The 20175-nt window shown below is 47.7% G+C and overlaps 1 protein-coding gene across 50 annotated transcripts in view; it reads right to left on the minus strand.

Moving 5' to 3' along the window:
* Nucleotides 1-20175, minus strand: part of EP400 (E1A binding protein p400) — a 106740-nt gene that overhangs the window by 56635 nt on the left and 29930 nt on the right. For all 50 annotated transcript variants that reach the window (XM_084993449.1, XM_084993440.1, XM_005670520.4 and 47 more), the window contains 11 exons: nt 19177-19470; nt 17402-17587; nt 15439-15579; nt 14575-14653; nt 13818-13867; nt 13218-13275; nt 12285-12374; nt 7703-7810; nt 6375-6565; nt 5941-6118; nt 197-333 (listed from right to left, as the gene is read on the minus strand). In XM_084993449.1, coding sequence (XP_084849575.1) covers nt 197-333; nt 5941-6118; nt 6375-6565; nt 7703-7810; nt 12285-12374; nt 13218-13275; nt 13818-13867; nt 14575-14653; nt 15439-15579; nt 17402-17587; nt 19177-19470 — 1512 coding nt within the window. The remainder of the gene's footprint in view (nt 1-196; nt 334-5940; nt 6119-6374; nt 6566-7702; nt 7811-12284; nt 12375-13217; nt 13276-13817; nt 13868-14574; nt 14654-15438; nt 15580-17401; nt 17588-19176; nt 19471-20175) is intronic.

The raw sequence follows: 20175 nt of genomic DNA on the forward strand, positions 1-20175 counted from the left end.
GTAACAGCTGGTTTACCCGGTATATGTAGTCTATGCCTCAAGGGGCTCTAACTTCAGGGACAACTGCAAGGTCTGGTAACCCACAAATTAGAGATTTACAATAATTATAAGCATGTATTAACACTTGGAAGTTTGTCTTCTATAGCAATTAAAATGGTCTTCAGTTTAGTTCTAGTTCAACTTTAACATGAAATACCTGTCTCTTTGCTTTGAGTTCTCTATGGCTGCCAACATACAAGAGCGTTTTGAGTCCCGGACACCAGCGCTTCAGCTCGAGCTCCCACTTGAGTATGTTGCAGCTTCTCACAATGACAAGGTGAGGGCCCCAGTTGCCTACAAAGAAAAGGAAATACAGGAGTTTCTTCTTTTTTCTTTTCTTTTTCTGCTCTTTAGGGCCACATCTGAGGCATGTGGAGGTTCCCAGGCTAGGGGCTGAATTAGAGCTGCAGCTGCCAGCTTTCGTAACAGCCACAGCAACACGGGATATGAACCTCATCTGCCACCTACACCACAGCTCATGGCAATGCTGGATCCTTAACCCACTGAGCGAGGCCAGGGATCGAACCCGCAACCTCCTGGATCCTAGTCAGGATCATTAACCTCTGAGCCATGAAGGGAACTCCCAAGAGTTTCCTCTTTAACCAAAACCATCTGTCAGGTTCAGGAGAGGAGGTGTGTGTGGGAAGTCCCAGGGCGCTAAAGCAGATGTGCAGCAGGGTCATAGAGGCATCCTCTGCCTTCCCTACGAGGTAGCCACGACCATCAAAACAGGCTGCTCCCCTGCAGAAGTCTGTTGGCTCTAGGGGTCTGAGGTCACACCGGATGCACTCAATAGCAGGGCTGAGTGACTAATTACTCGATGACTTGAACAGTTATTCAAAAACACGGTGATGCCTTAATGTAAGTGGGGGGAAAGAACTCTCATCAACAACAAACGCTCAGAAAGGAAGAGACCTCAGTCCACAGGCCCTGGAGCCCTGTGCCTACTGAGTGGGCCCCACGGTCACACTCGTTGTAGTTTCCAACTGCTCGTCAGAACACACTCAAACCAACCCAAACACAGCGTCAATTTCATTTTTCAGAAAAATAAGGGTTTTTAAAATTATTAGACCCCTAGCCTGGGAATCCCACGTTGCTGTGGCTGTGGTGTAGGCTGGCAGCTATAGCTCCAATTGGACCCCTAGCCTGGGAACCTCCATATGCCTCAGGTGCGGCCCTAAAATGCATAAATAAATAAATAAATAAATAAATAAAATTATTAGCGCAATACACATAAACTTCTACTTCTGTGCTATAAAAAAACATAAGCCAAGTTAAAAGACAGAAATGGCAGACTTGGAAAAAATACCTACAACACACATATCTGTGGCTGCTACAGTATGTATGTGAAGTGCTACTGTTGATCCTTAAAAAGAACCACCCAAAATGGGAGAAAATATTTGCAAACAATATGATCAACAAGGGATTAACATCCAAAATATATGAAAGCTTATAAAACTCAGTATCGAAAAAATAAACACCTCAATCAAAAAGTGGGCAGAGGACCTAAACAGACATTTCTCCAAAGAAGACATACAGATGGCCAATGAACACATGCAGAGATGCTCAACATCTCTATTAAAGAAATGCAAATCAGGAGTTCCCGTCGTGGCGCAGTGGTTAACGAATCCGACTAGGAACCATGAGGTTGCGGGTTCAGTCCCTGCCCTTGCTCAGTGGGTTGACCATCCGGCGTTGCCGTGAGCTGTGGTGTAGGTTGCAGACGCGGCTCGGATCCCGCGTTGCTGTGGCTCTGGCGTAGGCCGGTGGCTACAGCTCCGATTCAACCCCTGGCCTGGGAACCTCCATATGCCGCGGGAGCAGCCCAAGAAATAGCAACAACAACAACAACAACAACAAAAGACAAAAGACAAAAAAAAAAAAGAAATGCAAATCAAAACTACCACCTCACATGGGTCAGAATGGCCTTCATCAAAACGTCTACAAGTGGAGTTCCAGTTGTGGCTCAGCGGGTTAAGAACCCAACATAGTGTCCATGAGGATATGGGTTCAATCCCTGGCCTCACTCAGCGGGTAAAGGTGTTGCCGTGAGCTGCAGCATAGGTCGCAGATGTGGCTCAGTTCCCAGGTTGTTGTGGCTATGGTGTAGGCGAGCAGCTGTACCTCCAATTCAACCCCTAGCCTGGAGAACTTCCATATGTCATAGGTACAGCCCTAAAAAGAAAAAAAGTCTACAAGTAATAAATGCTGGAGAAGGTATGGAGAAAAGGGAACCCTCCTACACTGTTGGTGGGAATGTAAACTGATGTAGCTGCTATGGAGGACAATATGGAGGCCCCTCAAAAAACTAAAATGAGAGTTGCAACATGGTCCAGCAATCCCACTACTGGGTATATATCTGGAAAAAACAAAAACTCTACTTTGAAAAGAGACATGCACTCCAACATTCATAGCAGCATCATTTATAAGAGCCAAGACATGGGAGCAACCTAAATGTTCACCGACAGACAAATGGATAAAATGTGGTGTGTACACACACACACACACACACACAATGGATTATTACCAAGCCTAACAAAGAATGAAATAATGCCATTTGCAACAACATAGATTGACCTAGAGAATTATCTTACTAAGTGAAGTAGGTCAGAGAAAGACAAATGTCATATGAGATCACTAATCTGTGAAGTCTAATAAATAATACAAACAAATCTGTATACAAAATAGAAAAAAGGCTCACAGACACAAACTTCTGGTTACCAAAGGGAAATCAGGAGTATGGGATTAACAGATACAAAATACTATACATAAAACAGATATAAGTAATAAGATTACTGTCTAGCACAGGGACCTATATTCAATATCTTGTAATAACCTGTAAGAGAAAAGAATCTGAAATATATATATGTATACGTATAACTGAATCACTGTGCTATACTCAATTATACTTCAATTAAAAAAAAAGAATTGCCAGGAGTTCCCGTCGTGGCGCATTGGTTAACGAATCCGACTAGGAACCACGAGGTTGCGGGTTCAGTCCCTGCCCTTGCTCAGTGGGTTGACCATCCGGCGTTGCCGTGAGCTGTGGTGTAGGTTGCAGACGCGGCTCGGATCCCGCGTTGCTGTGGCTCTGGCGTAGGCCGGTGGCTACAGCTCCGATTCGACCCCTGGCCTGGGAATCTCCATATGCCGTGGGAGCAGCTCAAAGAAATAGCAAAAAGACCAAAAAAAAAAAAGAATTGCCAAAAAAAAAAGAATTGCCCAAGAGGAAATGAACAAGGAAATGTACAGAAATCACACAAAGGAAAAAATACAAGTGGAAAACAAACTCTGAGAGGCACAACCTCACCAGGAGGGAAATGGAACTCAACCCCAGGTGTTCACTAGGATTTAGCACTTTGTCCCATTTCTGGAAAGGAACAAAGTACCTATGTATGTGTTTGTGAACATGTCTGTTTACACTGGATGAAGGGAGGCTGAGCACACACCTTGTGGTCACTGCTGAGGATGGAAGCAGGTGGGAAAAGGTGGTAAGTTTGTGAGGGACTATAATTGTGTGAACTTATCAGAACCCCCGACTCAAAGTCTGCTGAGGAACCCAAGGACACTGGGCCACACAGGGAGCCAGGTCCAAGGTGGGTCACGCTTGGTCTATCCAAGTGCCCAAGTGGAGCAGTCAGGACCCGCCCACTTTCTCCCAGCACAACAACCTTCCCAACAGCGGGCCCAGCACAAAAGCAACTGAGTGACCCCTCCACACTCCCTCCGATACCTGCAGGGCTCTACTGCAGAAGAGCCAGGCCCCTGGCTCTGTGCACCCCCACCCCTGCACCAGCCTCAGCACTGTTCCATGGACACACCTGCTTCCACTTCAGCCTCTGAGCCCCCCATCTCCCTGAGCCCCCGATCTCCCTGAGCCCCCCTGCTCCGGATGGCCACGGCTTTCCCCGGCCTCTGCACACTGTATAAAGTGCAAACGCCCGGCTCTTCCACATTTCTGATTCACTGTCTGAGCCCAGAGTGGGCCCCCTGGCGAGGGTGGGGGTGGGTGCTTTGTACTCTTCACAGATGCACCCTCAGTGGCTGGTTCAGTGCTGAGAATGGGGTAGGTATTAGGTAAGTACCTGTAGAATGAATAATGATTCATTCATTTGTTCAATCCATTTGTTCTATTAATGAAATAAAATCTCTTACTTCTGGCAATGTACACTGCTTCCACTTTTTTACTATTAGAAATATAGCAATGAACACTTTTTTCACCTAAACAATAAAATAGTAAGACAAGGTACTTCCCCATCTTGAGATAACGGTATCTATTAAAACTCACTTTGGGAGTTCCCGTCGTGGCGCAGTGGTTAACGAATCCGACTAGGAACCACGAGGTTGCGGGTTCGGTCCCTGCCCTTGCTCAGTGGGTTAACGATCCAGCGTTGCCGTGAGCTGTGGTGTAGGTTGCAGACGCGGCTCGGATCCCGCGTTGCTGTGGCTCTGGCGTAGGCCGGTGGCTACAGCTCCGATTCAACCCCTAGCCTGGGAACCTCCATATGCCGCGGGAGCGGCCCAAGAAATAGCAACAACAACAACAACAACAACAACAACAAAAGACAAAAAGACAAAAAAAAAAAAAAAAAAAAACTCACTTTGAAGTACCACACTGAACGCTGTGTGGTACTGGGTTAAAAAAGGGAAACATAGTAACACAAGAACAAAGGTCCCAAAGTTGATCCATTTGTATTCAAACTCATGTGAAATCAAGTAAGCTTTCAAAACCAAGGGTAAAGAAGAGTTATTTACTGAAGACACTAAGTAACTGCTTACCAATGGGAGGGACCGAGAGAAAGAAACTTCCCCCAGGCTGAAGGAATCATAACCCGCTCTACACATCTGGACCCCCAACCAACCTACCCAGATGCCAAGGCCCTCCTCACTTAGGCAGGCCCTTTATTTCTCAAGCTCCACCGTGAAGGAAGCTGACGTGTCTGTGCTTCCCCACTAAGGAGAGGGTCCACGGCTCACCTCCAGGTGTTCTGCAAGATGAGGCCCACCACACCCTGTCCTGTGTTAGAGACTCGGGCATTTGCTCTTCTACAGCCACAGGCACAGAGCAGGGACCAGGCGGGCACCACACAGGCCGAGCAGGCACAGAACGCAGGCTCGGCAGTTGAACAGCAGCGGAGAGACCGCCGCCTGCTGCGCCCTCCACCCTAACGGTGGCAGAGGAACCAGGCAGCAGAGCAGACTGCGGGGGCGGATCCACGCCTCTGCGCAAGGAAGATGGTGGTAGGCCCAGAGCACTACCCCTCAAGCCGGTGGCAGGAGGAATGCTCACAACCAGCCTGTGGGCACCAGGAGGTGAGAGCGAGGCCGCCTGCACTGCTGTCCACATGCTGACAGGCCACAGGGCCATAGAACCTCAAAGCCTGAGATGTGGTCTGGTGGGTCTTGCACTACGTCAGACTCTGAAAAAACGGTCAGTTACTCGATCTAGTGTTTACTGTTTGTTTCACTGGTGCTTCTGAGCCCCGTCTCCAGAGTCCTGGACCATAGCATGGAGCAAAGGAGCAAAGAAAAGGCCTCTCCCCACCCTCACACCAGATGCACTGCTCACAGTTCAGTCTCAGCAAACTGTTCAAAAAACAACAAGCTCTGGAGTTCCCGTCGTGGCTCAGTGGTTGACAAATCCGACTAGGAACCATGAGGTTGCGGGTTTGGTCCCTGCCCTTGCTCAGTGGGTTAAGGATCTGGCGTTGCCGTGAGCTGTGGTGTAGGTTGCAGACGCGGCTCGGTTCCCGCATCGCTATGGCTCTGGCGTAGGCCAGTGGCTACAGCTCCAATTAGACCCCTAGCCTGGGAACCTCCATATGCCGAGAGAGTGGCCCAAGAAAATGGCAAAAAGATAAAAACAAAAAACAAAAAAAACCCAAAAAAACAAGCTCTTACCTTCATTACAAGCTAGGTGGGCAAAAAAAGCAATGATCTGCACCGTTTTACCGAGCCCTGCCTCGTCTGCCAATATGCCATTGAGGTTCTTTCGGTAGAGTTTGGCCAGCCAGTCCAGACCAATCTTCTGGTAATCTCTGAGTGCGCCGTACAACAGAGCCGGGGCGGTCAGCTTCACCTGCAGGGGCAGATGGGCCAATAACCATGAGAACTTTTTCTCCAAAGGGAAGCCAGATCAGTCATATGATGAGCCTACTACAAAGCCACAAAAACACTTTACAGGTAACAGAGAAGGAGGGGTCGGCACTTGCTTTCCTGACAACTTCTGCAGGTGAGCTAGAGCATGTGTGGGAGCAGCAGCCGCCCCCACCTCATGGCGACGCCATCCCTCATGCAGAGGGGTACAGTGCCTCACCCCAGGGTGCAGGCCTCACCCCGGTGCTGATCCGGGCACTGCCCTTGGGCAGGACGGCTTCAGCCACGGCGGTCACTTCTGCGATGTCCTTTGTGTGAGGTTTCCCGACATTCACTCTCTCTGCGGCTTTAAACTGGTCCATGATGAACAGTGAGTCTATGAGAACCACATCCTTCCGGCTCTCCCGGTCACCAGAGCAGTCTTCCATGTCTGTGAACAACAGAAGAAAGAGATTGGCGGGATTGGAGACTCCTGGGAAGGTATGATGAGCCCAGGAGGGGAGTCAGGGGGAAGTCTACAGAACCCAAATACTTCAAATACAAAATTAAGCAGCAATTTTTCAGTCTTTAATCCACCTTATATAGCTAACAACACTATCTAGATAAACAAGTACAAACACTTATGAAACTATCAAGTGCAGGGCCACTCTGGAAGGCCTTTGGGTGAAGTTAGAAAATCTCTGTATAACAATCAATAGCGAGTATCACTGATAAATGTATGGCCATTGAAGGGTTTAGTGACTGCCCCCACCCCCACCCCCAGCACCACCAAGAAAGGAAGAATTAGAAGCATCTCAGTTTAGGAGTTCCCACTGTGGCTCAGTGGTAACAAACCCGACCAGTATCCTTGAGGATGTGGTTTCGATCCCTCGCTCAGTGGATTATAAGAATTTGGCGTTGCTGTGAATTGTGGCGTAGGTTGCAGATGCAGCTGGGATCTGGTATTGCTGCAGTTGTGGTATAGGCTGACGGCTGCAGCTCCGATTTGACCCCTAGCCTGGGAACTTCCATATGCCGTGGGTGTGGCCCTAAAAAGCTGAAAAAAGAAAAAGAAGCATTTCAGTTTGGGCAAGCAAGGGAGCTGCTAGCCCCTCTAGTCTTGCTCTAGCAAGGGGTCCAGAAAGCCCTGGCCTCCGCACAGGACTCTGCCAGGCTCCTCCCTGCCAACCTCCCCATGGGCAGCCACGTCTAATGACCAGAGCAGGCAGGATGAAAACAAGAATAAGTAGACTTCCTGGCATAGTCTGTGTGTGTGCTTGAAACATCGTAGCACAGCCTGAACAAATATGATAAAAATCTGGAACCATAAAATAATGAATTTTATAAATCTGGAGGAAAGTATTTCTACATCATTGACCACTTAAGCAAGTACTCTGATATTTATGCGAGTTAATCAATAAAAATAAAAAGCATAGAATAAAACTACTAATATAAAATTGCACATTAAATATATTTTCATCAGACTAAAAGAAAGGAAGAAAATTCTTAAACTGTTTTAAGCATGCTTCCTGTTAATATTTTGACTTCTGTTCTCAAAGCTAAGTTCTTCAAAGATGTTAAAACTGACCTTCTTCTTCACTTGTCTCGTCGCTGTCAGGTTTAGGTTGGGGCCACTGGAAATTCGGCAGAAAGGCACCTTCATACAACTTCATCAAATCAATTAAGGGCAATTCAGCTAGAAAAGGTTGTAAGAAGAAAGACTATTTGATACCAACAGTGTCAGCTGGGAAGAAAACAGTCAGGAAAAGGGCCCTTTCATATACAGTTGACTTGAACATCCTGGGGGTTAGGGGTGGGGACTCTGTGTAGACGAAAATCTGCATCTAACTTACAGCCCACCCTCCTTATATGAGGTTCTTCCACAATCAACTGACCGTGGGTCGTGCAGGACTGTAGTATTTACCACTACTGTAAGAGAACGGGCAGTTCACACCCATGTTGTTCAAAGGTCAACTGTGTACTCTTTTTCCCAGCTTTAAAGTAATTCCTTGGGGAAAGTATGTATTTTCTAAAAGCATATTTATTTTTTCCAAAAACTATTAGTAATGATTGCCCACTACTGATACACGGGATAAGGTATTTTCTTTATGAAGATGACATCTATGAAATGAAGAAATTAAACTTTTCTTCATAAAAGGACAAATATTTCTAAAATAATCTAATAAATGCACAGTAAAATCTATATATTAATATATGGAAAAAACTATTGATGGAAATAATTGCTGGCTAAGATACATAAAAATACAAAACCCCAAATAAAAGTAAAAAATAAAATATAAATGTTTGAAAGGCATGATAAAAAATTATTACAGACTTTTTGCAGAAAGAGCTCACTCTAATTGATTAACCCATCACAATGGGCAAAGACCATGGAGCTGTTTCATACACAAAAGACTATAAAGGGCTCATTAAGTTTTTATTTCTTTTTTTAAATTTATTTTTTATTTTGTATTTTTTTAGGGCTGCACTGGCGACATATGGAAGCTCCCAAGCTACGGGTCAAATCAGAGCTGTAGCTGCCAGCCTATGCCACGGCAACGCAGGATCCGAGCCGCACCTGCGACCCACATCACAGTTCATGGCAACACAGGATCCCCAGCCCACTGAGGAAGGCCAGGGATCAAACCCACGTCCTCATGGATACTAGTCAGATTGTTTCCTCTGTGCCACAGTGGGCACTGCCTCATTAAGTTTTTAAAACAGAGTATCTCTAGAAATCAGTGCACAATTTGTCATCCATCACACTAGCAACCACCTTAAAAACCAAATGCTGGACAAACAGAATGAGTCAACACTCTCAACATTGGCATAAACAGGCTTAATTTTGGAAACCAGTATGAAAAGCTAAAGAGCTTTAAATTTCATGCTCTCTACCCTCGTTACTTTCCACCTTCATGAGTCTGTCTGTGACCTGTGACATGGGAGTTATTCTCATGCATGTTATATACCAATAACACCTGTGGTCAAAATAACGAATGCCACACAGACATATCCCAAAAGAACAGTATTAAAGACACTATTCATGAAGACTAGTAACAATTCAGTGACTTCATTTGCTTGTGATTCAAACTATTCATCACATGGGCCTGATGGGTAGATATGTGATAAAAGCAAGTAAAACCTACCTGTAGAAGGTAGGTGGTGGGTATATGCGTGATCATAATAAGGTTTTTTAACTTTTCTGTATGTCTCAATGTTTTCATAACAAAACGCTGAGAAATGTATACATACATCATACAATGGCTATCAAAGTAGGGGAAAAAAAGGTGAAACAACAGAAAAACTACTACAATAATAACACACTACAGTAAGGTGTCTTGGAACAAATTTAATTCACAAAAATCAACAGCCTTCATACATATAAACTAGTTTGAAGACATAAGGGGAGAAAAGATTCTATCTAGATAGATAAATACTGAGAATTAGGGCTTTAAAAATTTCACATCTACATAAAGAAAGCGTTGAAAGATTTGTGAGGGGCGAGAGAGGCAAGCTGACGGGGAAGAAGCATCCCAGGAATGAAGACGAGGCATCACAGAGGCTATGGCAGCCAGCCCCAAAGACACAGCTCTCGTGGTCACAGCCTGGTCACCCCCTGTTGGCCAGGGCTAACCAGGGTGCTCACCCAATGGTGTGAAGCAACAGTGAGTAGCTCGCGGGGCTCTGCTGTAGCAGACACAGCCACAGGTGGATCCCAGCTCTGGGGGGACCAGCCGCCACACCACCCCATCATGAGGATGCTCAAACAGCCACCCCAGATGTCTCGGTGGGAGGGACTGGGCTTGACCACCAACAGCCAGCCCACCAATGACCGCATCTTCCCACAGCCCAGGATTCCTGCCCTGCAGGAAGTGGCTGAGGCGCTAAAGCACCAAGCCACCACAGACTCACATAAGTCACAGACGTACATGGGAATGAGAGCAACAATAGAAAAGAAGGTGAAGCTAGAAGGCTAAGAGGAGAGAGAAGACGGACACTGGATTTGAACCCAGCAGTAGTGACTGACCACTGCAACCTACTGCCTTTCTGCAGGACAGCGTCCCTCTTGAATCAAGAACAAGCCAAAGGTGTCCACCACCAGCACCTCTACTTCTACACTTTCTCCTAAGGAACAGTAATAAAAGGACCAGGATCATAAAGGAAAAACAGTTACTCTCCAGAGACGAAGCAGTTGTATACACAGAAGCATGTGAGAGTTCAGCAGAGTTGCTGGATTTAAGGGCGATACATAAAAAAAACCTGCATTTCTACGTACCAGCAACAAATTAAAAATGTTATCTTATAAAATATACCATTTACTGCAGCTCAAAAAAATATAATGCACCTAGTAATCCAATAAGAAATACACAATCATAAAATGTTAGTGGAAGCTATTTAGGAAGACCTAAGTAAATGGAGAGAATAGACTGGAAAAGCTCCAGTTCATAAAGGTGCAATTCTCACCAAACGGCCACTCATTCAACCACATCTGAATCAAAATTCCCAACAAGTTTTTCTCTGAAACTTGATGAGCTGATTCTGAGATGGACCTGAAACAGGCCCAAGACAGTCAAGACTCTCCTAAAAAAGAACGAGGCAGGAAGACTTCCCTAGCCAGATCTCAAGATTTATTATAAAGCTAGAATAATCAAGAGTGTGGTATTGGTACAAACCGACCAATGAAACAATAAATGTCCCAGAAAGAGCCATGCATATCAGGAAAACTAATGTCTGAACTGCCACTGAGGAAGGAAGGGCTTTTTAAATGGCCCTACGGAGTTCTTGCTGTGCCGCAAGGGGATCAGCAGCATCTTGAGAGTGCTGGGATGCAGGTTTGACCCCTGGCCCAGCACAGTGTGTTTAGGATCAGGTGTTGCTGCAGCTGCAGCCTAAGTCACAACTGCAGCTTATATCTGATGATCCCTGGCTCAGGAACTCCATATGCCACAGGGCAGCCAAAAAAGAAAAAAACAAACAAATAAATGGCACTGGGACAATGAGCTATCCATTTGGGAAAACAAGGAACTGCACTTTTTTTCCCCCTTTTTATAGCCACACCTGGAAGTTCCCCAGCTAGGGGTTGATTTGGAGCTACAACTGCAGGCCTATGCCACAGCCACAGCAACAAAGAATCCAAGCCACATCTTCAACCTGTGCTGCTGCTTGCAGCAAGTCTGGATCCTTAACCCACTGAGCGAAGCCAGGGGTTGAACCCACATCTGTACAGAGACAACACCGGGTCCTTAACCTGCTGAGCCACAACAGGAACTCCAGGAAATGAACTCTTATTTCACACTAGAGACAAAAGCAATTCTTGATGGATTAAAGGCATCAATATGAAAATCAAAAACATTTTTAGACAATACAGGAAGATAACCTTGTGACCTTGAAGTAAGAAGTTTGTTTTTAACAAGACTGACAAACTCAACTACACTAAAATTATGGATACCTGCTCCTCAACAGGCACCATAAAGAGAATAAAGACAAATACAACAAACTGGGAAGGGTCACTATGACACATATCACCACCAAGGAAAAGTATTCAGACCATAAGAACAACACCCACAGTCAGAACAGAGAAGAAAACCCAAGACCAAATGGGCAAAGACTTTTGACTTGGAAACCCTTGAAAAGAGGCTGCTCCTCAAGGTCACCAGAGACAAGGCCTTGCCGCCTCCACCCCACCGCTGGGGGACTTCAAGAGCTGCTGGGACCATGGTGGGCACCAGCCTCGTGTGTGCATGGCTCGCAGCCCCACCTCTGCTGAGCACAGGTACTCGCACCCATATGCACAGGAAACATAAGAGTACCGCACACACCATCTGTGAGGATGGAAGCAAAGGAGCCACCGGAACGCCCAGCAATAGCACAACTGATAACCTGTGATGTGTTTACACAAGCAACAATGATCAGCAGCAAGAATTAGTGAATTTAAAGCAACATAACAATAAGGACGAAACCTGGGAACAGAACTGAGAAAACTGAGCGGGTGGACCAGTGATCCTGCTTATCCAAAGTTTCAACGCACGTGGCAAAGCAGTCCATCCAGCGTGCTGAGGGAATGATAAACGCCAGATCCAGGCCTTCCGGCAAGGGAGAGATAACACAGCTGGCTGCACTGCACGCCGTCTATGGGGTTGTGTCTAACGGAGCAGTTTCAGGAGGCTTACCTTCTTTGGCTAAGTTAGACAGTTCTGTTTGGTGATCCACAGCCCCTTCATTTGCTTCTTCCTCTTCGATCGTCTCCTCCTCGTCTTCCACTGAAAGAGTTATCACCACATGTCAGTCACCATCTTTGCAATTATTCACAAAACATTACAAGGTTTCACAACTGTTCTGCACAGGTATTAGAGAAGTTAAAAATAAGTCTTAAATCCAGGCTTAAATTCAGGTTAAATCTGGAAATGGCAGTTTATTAAGTGAACAAAAAACCACGGACCATACTTTCTCTTCCGTTGCAGGGTGTGAAGTACAGTCTGGTTTTCATTACATAACAAACCTACTTAGACAACAGGGAGTGATTGGAAACTTCTTGTCCACCAGCAGGGCCCCACTACAGAAAAATCCACAAGCCTCTTGTCTGGCATTACTATGAATTTGCCATCACCCATATCAGAGGATTCCCAAGCTCAGCTGTCCTGTGCAACCATTGTCCCCATCTCAAACCAGCCTCAGCCCTGTACCCTAGTCCTGGCAGCACCCACAGCAGAACTCCACCTGCCACGGCCACCTCTCTGTCTGAGCACAGGCCTTCCATAGCAGGCCTTCCCAGGTGGACTGCACCTCCTCTCCCACCGGCCCCAGCCCCTCTCAGCTGATTCCTTCCCATCAACATGCCTGCCCCCTCCCTTACAAAGGCACACGCGTGCGCGCGCGCGCACACACACACACAATCCAACACGCTCCCTCTTCCACAAGCCAACTCCTGTGTCTTCAGTGCAAAACCCCACCATCCACCAAGGTGCCAGCCCCCAACCACACAAGCCCCTGAGCCACAGGACTTGCTGGTGCACGCCATGCTGGGTGGGCCCTGGCAGCACCGAGTGTGATGGCACCTGTGGTTTCAGAGCACCCACAGACAGCTAAGAGCATGGGGGACAGACCTTCGTCATCAGTTAAGGATGTGCTAGCTCTTCTCTTTCTTCCAGATGTCCCTGAATCCTGGAACACAAAACACAAATCGCAAGCATGAGATCCGAAAACACAGAGTGAGAAACCAAAGCAGAAATGTCCACTTTACATGCACTTAGGAAGACAAGGGGGAGCCTGTGACCAGCGTGTGGGTCACCATCTGCCACCAGTTACAGGAAAGGTGCAAGGTGGTGGAGGAGCAAGACTATACCCACTCACTGTGCTCATTGCATCTCCCCAAACCACCAAGTAACACCCTAGGGGAGCCTAAAGCTACAAAGAGCCAGATTTGTGCCCAAAGTAGACTGCTTTTATACTGAAAGGGAGCACGAGTCATATCTACATGTTTCTCCAAATAAAATGAGTAACTCCACTTTGTCAGACACTATTTTTTCTTTTTGGCAGCACCCACGGCATATGGAAGTTCCCCGGCCAGGGATCAAACCCATGCCTCAGCAGTGACCACGCCAGATCCTTAAGCCACTGAGCCACCAGGTAACTCCCCGACACTATTTCCCTTACACTGCTTCCATTCTCTTACATGGTGAGGTGACAGACAGTCCTGAACTTACCAGGAAGTTCTCCGATAACACATCGAGTCCCTTAGATCTCAACTCTTTTCCTAAAGAGAGAAGTAACATGACTGTTTTCACTAAGGCTGTGGAGGAAGTGACGTCCCTCCCACACACCAAGGCCCCTCCACCCCCGCCCCTCCTCCTGCCAACACAGGGTGGCACAGCACCAGCCGAACTGCCACACCTGCTGGGTGGGTGCGCTGGCAGCTCTTAACACTGCCGCTTCCACAGGAACCCAGAAGTCTCCAACTGAGATCATACATGATTTGTATGATCTCACAGTTCTGTGGCTTTCGACACTGGCCACCTCAGTCTCCCCATCAATAAAAGAGAGGCATCCCCCATCCCCCAGTTCTCTCAAAACCCTCTCCCCACAGTGAAGGCCGCCTCCCTCCATCAGAGCCTGGCCAACAATAGGGAGCTACTATGAAGACTTCAGAAGGTGCCCAACAGCTAGATACAGGGATCCTGGGGGCACAGCCCTCGGGGTTCACTCCCCATCCAGGGACTGGCCACAGCGGATAGGCTCAGAACCTCAGCTTGGAGAGTGCCCCAAAGTTAATCAACCTGGGGGTACTGACTCATACAAGTGAACCTCAGAAGAACTGAAACAGGCAGCTACAGGATCAGGCTAAAGAAAACGACCTCCCCAGGCAGGTGTCGTGGGGACTAAATGTTACAAGGCGGTGGTGAGCAGAGAATCAAAACAAACATAATCTGCAGAAGGTGAAGGCTTTTTAAAAAAATACTGTACCTTTCCTGGAAACTTTCTGTAAATGTAAAGCCTTTTTCCTTTTTTCTTCTAATTCTACTTGTAGTTTTATTTCCACGACCTAAACACAAAGAGTTAAATAAATAGGCATATTATTAAAGATGTAAATTACAAGAGTTCTGTATATGAACACAGGAACACTCACAAGTGTAGTCCAAAAGCACAGCTGTCCCAGCCTCATTTCAAATTAGCCTTGACCCTGGAACAACATGGCTTTGAAATGTACAGGTCCACTTTCGGGCAGATGTTCTGAACAGTAAATACTACAGAACTACACGGACTATGGTTGGCTGAATGTGCTGATGTGGAAGCGCAGATACAGAGGGCAGATTATACGTTGTGTGCAGATTTTCAACTGCATGGAGGGTCAGAGCCCCTAACCCCGTGTTGTTCAGGCAGGTCACCTGAACTGCAGAAAGGAATGTTCTGTCTGGTACTTTCCCATTATTCTGTATCAACTACATCCTGCCCAAATGCCATCATGATGGTAAGATGAGAATTCTTTATTAAAAAGAAAGTGAGAAAGTAGCCATTCTGGAAGTAAGCTGCCTTTAGTGACCTGCACCAGTGCTAAAAAGAAGGACCCCTCACACAGGCTCACAAACATCACAGAGCACGCAGGTCATAGCCGACGTGTGTCCCGATGCACCCAGAGAAACACCGAGGAAGAACCAGGTCAAGTAAGGAGCCGGCAGTCCAGAAGTGCCAAGGCAGCTTGGGGACCTGGCCTTTCTGAGCGGCGCTGCAGGCACCAGCTGTGGGATTTCTCCACCACTCAGCCAGATGGCCCCACCAACCCTGACACAGTCTATGTTTTCAGGAGCCCACTAAAATTTCAGAATTTACCTGTTCAATATTTGACCAAAAATATTCTATTTCTCTAGCCGTTGACGCAGCTATTCGTCTTAGTCGGTTCTGTTCCTCTTTCTTTCCCCTTTCCTCACGAAGCTTCTTTTCTTCATGATGACGTGCTACAGTTCTGACAAGCTGATAAACAAACATTCAAGAAAGATACCTAACATTTCTTTATAGACTCTTTCTCAACCTGTAACTGCATATATCTCCGAGATGCACCCTCATCTGCTCTAAGAGCACTCAGGGCAAACACTGATACCAGGAGAAACCACTGCCAACATTCTGCTTGACTATTCTGGAAGTGTTATTTTACCAAAGACATGTATTTTTCTCCAAGATGAATACCACACTGCTACAATCTTCTTTCCCCCTTTAATATATGATTAACATCTTTTGGGGATTCCCATTGTGCCTCAGAGGTAACGAACGCGACTAGTATCCAAGAGGGTTTGATCCCTGGCCTCACTCAGTGGGTTAAGGACCCAGCGTTGCTGTAAGCTGTGGGGTAGGTCACAGATGTGGCTCAGATCCCATGTTGCTGTGGCTGTGGCGTAGGCTGGCAGGTGCAGAGCTGATTCGACCCTTAGCCCAGGAACTTCCCTATGCAGCATGTGTGGCTCTAAAAAGACACAAAATAAAACTTTCTATCAATAAATACAGATCAAAATCCTTTCTAATGGGTATCATTTCCATTGTGTGAAGGCAGCACAATTTAATTCCTAGGTATGAAAAGAGTAGGGTTGGAATAATTCACATTTTTTTAAAAGATTTTGTTTAAAACTGCCAACCTGCTTTCTGGATTTTATACTCTTTACATCTGCCTAGCAGCACCTCAAAAAGGTACAGAGAAGCAACTTAGAAATGAACACACTTGAGTCCTGAGCCCTGAACACAGCACAGCTGCCACGTACCCCCGACCCTGGGGTGAGAAACATGCCAGAGGCAGGTAGACCCTGACACAGCCTCTGGCCAAATGACTCCAGGGCCTCGTCTGGGCTGGTGTACACCCCTTGCCCAAAGCCTCCTACAGCCTGAGGAGGAGGGACAGCAGGCGGCCACAGCTCACCATACGCTCCCTTTCAGTCCTACTCTTCAGTGCCCATCCACCCACCTTGTCCCCCACCCACTGCCCTGTCCAGCCCTGCATCCACATGCTCAGGACCATCTACCTTTATAAAAAAGGAAATGCTTAAGGAGCAATCTGGGTTTTTTCTGAAAGAACAAAGAATCTGATTTAAGGCCTTTATACTGAGACCCCGCTGTTAACCCCCACCGCCAGTCTCAGCTTTTCTCTACCAAAACTAGGTGGGGAAAGCGAGGGAAGGGAGGAGGACAGGCCAGGCACACAGGATGGATGGCAACCAGGCCAGTGATGTAGAGAGAAGAAGCAGGGCCTGGAGCTCTGCACATGTACACAAAACAGCTGCTCCGCACTCTGGGACCCATGATTTCTAGAAATCTGTCACTTTCTATGTCACCAGTACCAGAAGGAACATGTCGGAGAGTGTCTCCCCAGGTGCCTGCTTTGGGGACAGACAGGAAGTAAATTCTAAGCCAGAATAGAGAGAAGCTGGACTGGAAGACGAGACAGCACGGAGCAGGCTGGCAGTGGGCAGCTGGAGGGTGCTGGGGACAGGTGCCTGGGCTGCCCACCAGCTGACCTGATCTGGAGGCTGCAGGCATCCTCAGGCCCACTGCCAGGAGAAACTGGCTAGAAAAGGAACCTAAACCCCAGGACAGACCTGCAGCAGGGGACGCCAGAGCACAAAGACACCCCTCAGAAATCAATCTCACAGCAGTCACCTCTGAACAACAGCAAAGCATTCTTCTACCCCATGAGTCAGGAATGCCTTTAAAGAGTGGGGCTGGGAGACCTGCCATATGGAGCATTTTAAGTCTCTTAACACCACCCAGTGGTCACTGAGAACAGGGGAGGCCTGTGACTCACACCCACCTTCTTGGCAGCGGCCACCTTCCACCTCCTCTCCTGGGCAAAGTCCGTGGCCATCCACTGCATCTCCTCCAGCAGGTAGTCCCAATGCGATTTGGGCCGTGGGGCCTCCTGCAGTTTCGGCAGCCGCCTGAGAGACCACAGGCCTTCCTTCCTTAAATCAGCTATTCGTTGATGGATCTGGTTTTCCTGCAAGGAGTATGGGGATGGAGGGCGTCCAGCACACAACTGAGGGGCCTCCCATCAATTCACACCCCGATCCATGAAAACCTACTATGTGTGAGTCTCAGCAACAAAGAAAGAGCTGGACACCAAGATCAGAAACAGCTCTATGAGGAGCTCCTGCTGTGGGGCAACAGGGATTGGCAGTGTCTTGGGAGTGTTGGACCCGGCACAGTGGGTTAAGGATCCAGCTGTTGCCACAGTTTACAGCAACGGCTGGATCCAAGCTGCAGCTTGGATCTGATCCCTGGCCCAGGAGCTCATGTGCCACAGGGCGGCCAAAAACAAAACGAAAACAAAAACAGCTCTACAAGAGGCCAGAGGCATGGACGTGCAACCAGGAGGAGTCCTGGGAACAGCTGAAGCTGCAGTCCTGCCCCATCCTGGAAATACTGGACAGAGCTCCCAGACCAACATCCACAGCAGAGCACTCAGAGGAGGCAACACAAGCCTGGAATCTGCATCAACACCACTGAGAAGGGAAGAGATCAAACAAGGCTGGCCACGCACTGACCACCGTGTTACAACAGGTGATAGGGAACGCTGGGTTTATGACACCCTACCTATTTTATGTTTAATTCCCCTAACAAAGATGAACAAAACAACTGCTTACTTAGTCACCCAACAAACAGTCAGCACTAAGTGCAGGCTGAGACCTGTGCTGGCCTGAGTGGGCTCTGAGCTGTCAGCCTGCACCACACACCTGCCCCCCTCCTTCCCCACTGTGGCTGCAGTAAGAGCAGCCCCAGTGCTGGAATCAGCCCAGAAAAGACATTCCACGCACAAGTCTACTCCCAGCAGAACACGTCAAGCCTCGTGGTTTTAACTTTCTTCTTTCTGGCCACGCCAGCATGGGCAAGTTCCCAGGGCCAGGGATCTAACCTGAGCCACAGCAGTGACAATGCTGAATCTTTAACCCACTGCGCCACAACTCCACCTGGTTTTAATCTTGTTTTCTACTGATCACAAGCCACATTCAATCATCCTTACTATCATGTGCTCAGGGTTTTTTTTGGTTTTGGTTTGGTTTTGTCTTTTTAGGGCCGCATCCTTGGCAAATGGAAGTTCCCAGGTGAGGTGTCAAATTGGAGCTGCAGCTGCTTGTCTACACCACAGCCACAGCAATGCCAGATCCTTAACCCACTGAGCAAGGCCAGGGATCAAACCCACATTCTCATGGATACTGGTTGGGTTTGTTACCACTAAGACACAAAGGGAACTCCAGGCGTTCTCCAGGGGAATCCAACTAGTATCCATGAGGATGTAGGTTCAATCCCTGGCCTCGCTCAGTGGGTCAGGGATCTGGCATTGCCGTGAGCTCTGGTGTAGGTCCCACGTTGCTGTTGCTGTTGCTATTGCTGTGGCGTAGGCCGGCAGCTACAGCTCCGATTCAACCCCTAGCCTGGAAACTTCCAGAGGCTGCAGGTAAGGCCCTAAAAAAAAAAAAAAAAAATTAAACTATTGCCCCCTTAGAAATTAAAATCAAATGCATTTTACAAGTCGGGACATACCACATAATCTTCTCGGGCACTTAAAAAATTTTTAAGTGCACTTACCAGTGCTATTTGTTCTGCCAGCTTATCCTGAGAACTGTCCTGGGGTGGGGCAGTATTCTGAGCCGGGCTCTGTGGTTTTGGCAGTGCCGACACAGCCGCCCCAGGGGAGCGGGAGGTGACTGGAGACAGTGACTTGGTGGTGGCCAAGGAGGGTCTGTTCACTGGGGAGGCCCGTGCCGGTGAAGGTCCCGGGCCTGAGCCACTCGCAGGAGCAATGGATGAGGTAGAAGAGGACGGCGGGGGCCGAGGACAGGGCTGGGCGGGGTCCACAGGTGGTCTCGATGATGCCACCGTCTAGCAGGGAGAGACAGGACCTCAGTGCTGCTCCCTGAATCCAATGGCCAGAGATACCAAGTGCCCCCCGACCCCTGGGCAATGCAGGCCAACAAATGAACCCCATCCGCAAACCACAGACACACACAAACTAACCCAGTCCACAGAAAATAAGAAGCCCTGTGGGTCCACAAAACCACGTTAAGAGCTCACTATAAATGGTACTTTCACAAATGTCATGTAAGCTTTTCTTTCTTTGCTTTTTTCCAGCTTTTTCTTTTTTTTCAAATAATTTTTCAGAATTTTCAGTTACATAAGCTTCCTCTTAATTGAAAAATACCAAATGCTCACCTTGTACCTTTTCTCTGAAGGGCAAATACAAGCCCTGTGTGACCCTCTGCAGGTCACGTAAGGTCAGAGAGTCTCCTCTGCACCGACCCAAGAGCAAAGCTTGTGAACACCCCCCACACAACCCCAAAGGAGATGAAGTCAAATGCACACAGGAAGGGTATTGGAAAAGTGGAGGTGTGAGCACAGGGAAGCTGAGGCACTGCCACCACTGAGCGGGGTGAGCAGAGACGCAAGACGCATCTGTAAAGTGGAGAGGACAGCACAGCTGAGGACGTGCATCTCACGGCCTGGCTTCTGTCTCTACAGCCAAGGAAGCTTCCTCCACCCCAGGGGTGGGTAAACTGTGGGCAGCCACACACTTTCAGAAAGTTCTAC

The sequence above is a fragment of the Sus scrofa genome, chromosome 14 (assembly GCF_054392235.1).
Source record: "Sus scrofa isolate SSC_HxYL_T2T_F1_AM1 chromosome 14, Sscrofa_HxYL_maternal_Yorkshire_Landrace_v2.0, whole genome shotgun sequence".
In the NCBI taxonomy this organism is placed as follows: Eukaryota; Metazoa; Chordata; class Mammalia; order Artiodactyla; family Suidae; genus Sus; species Sus scrofa.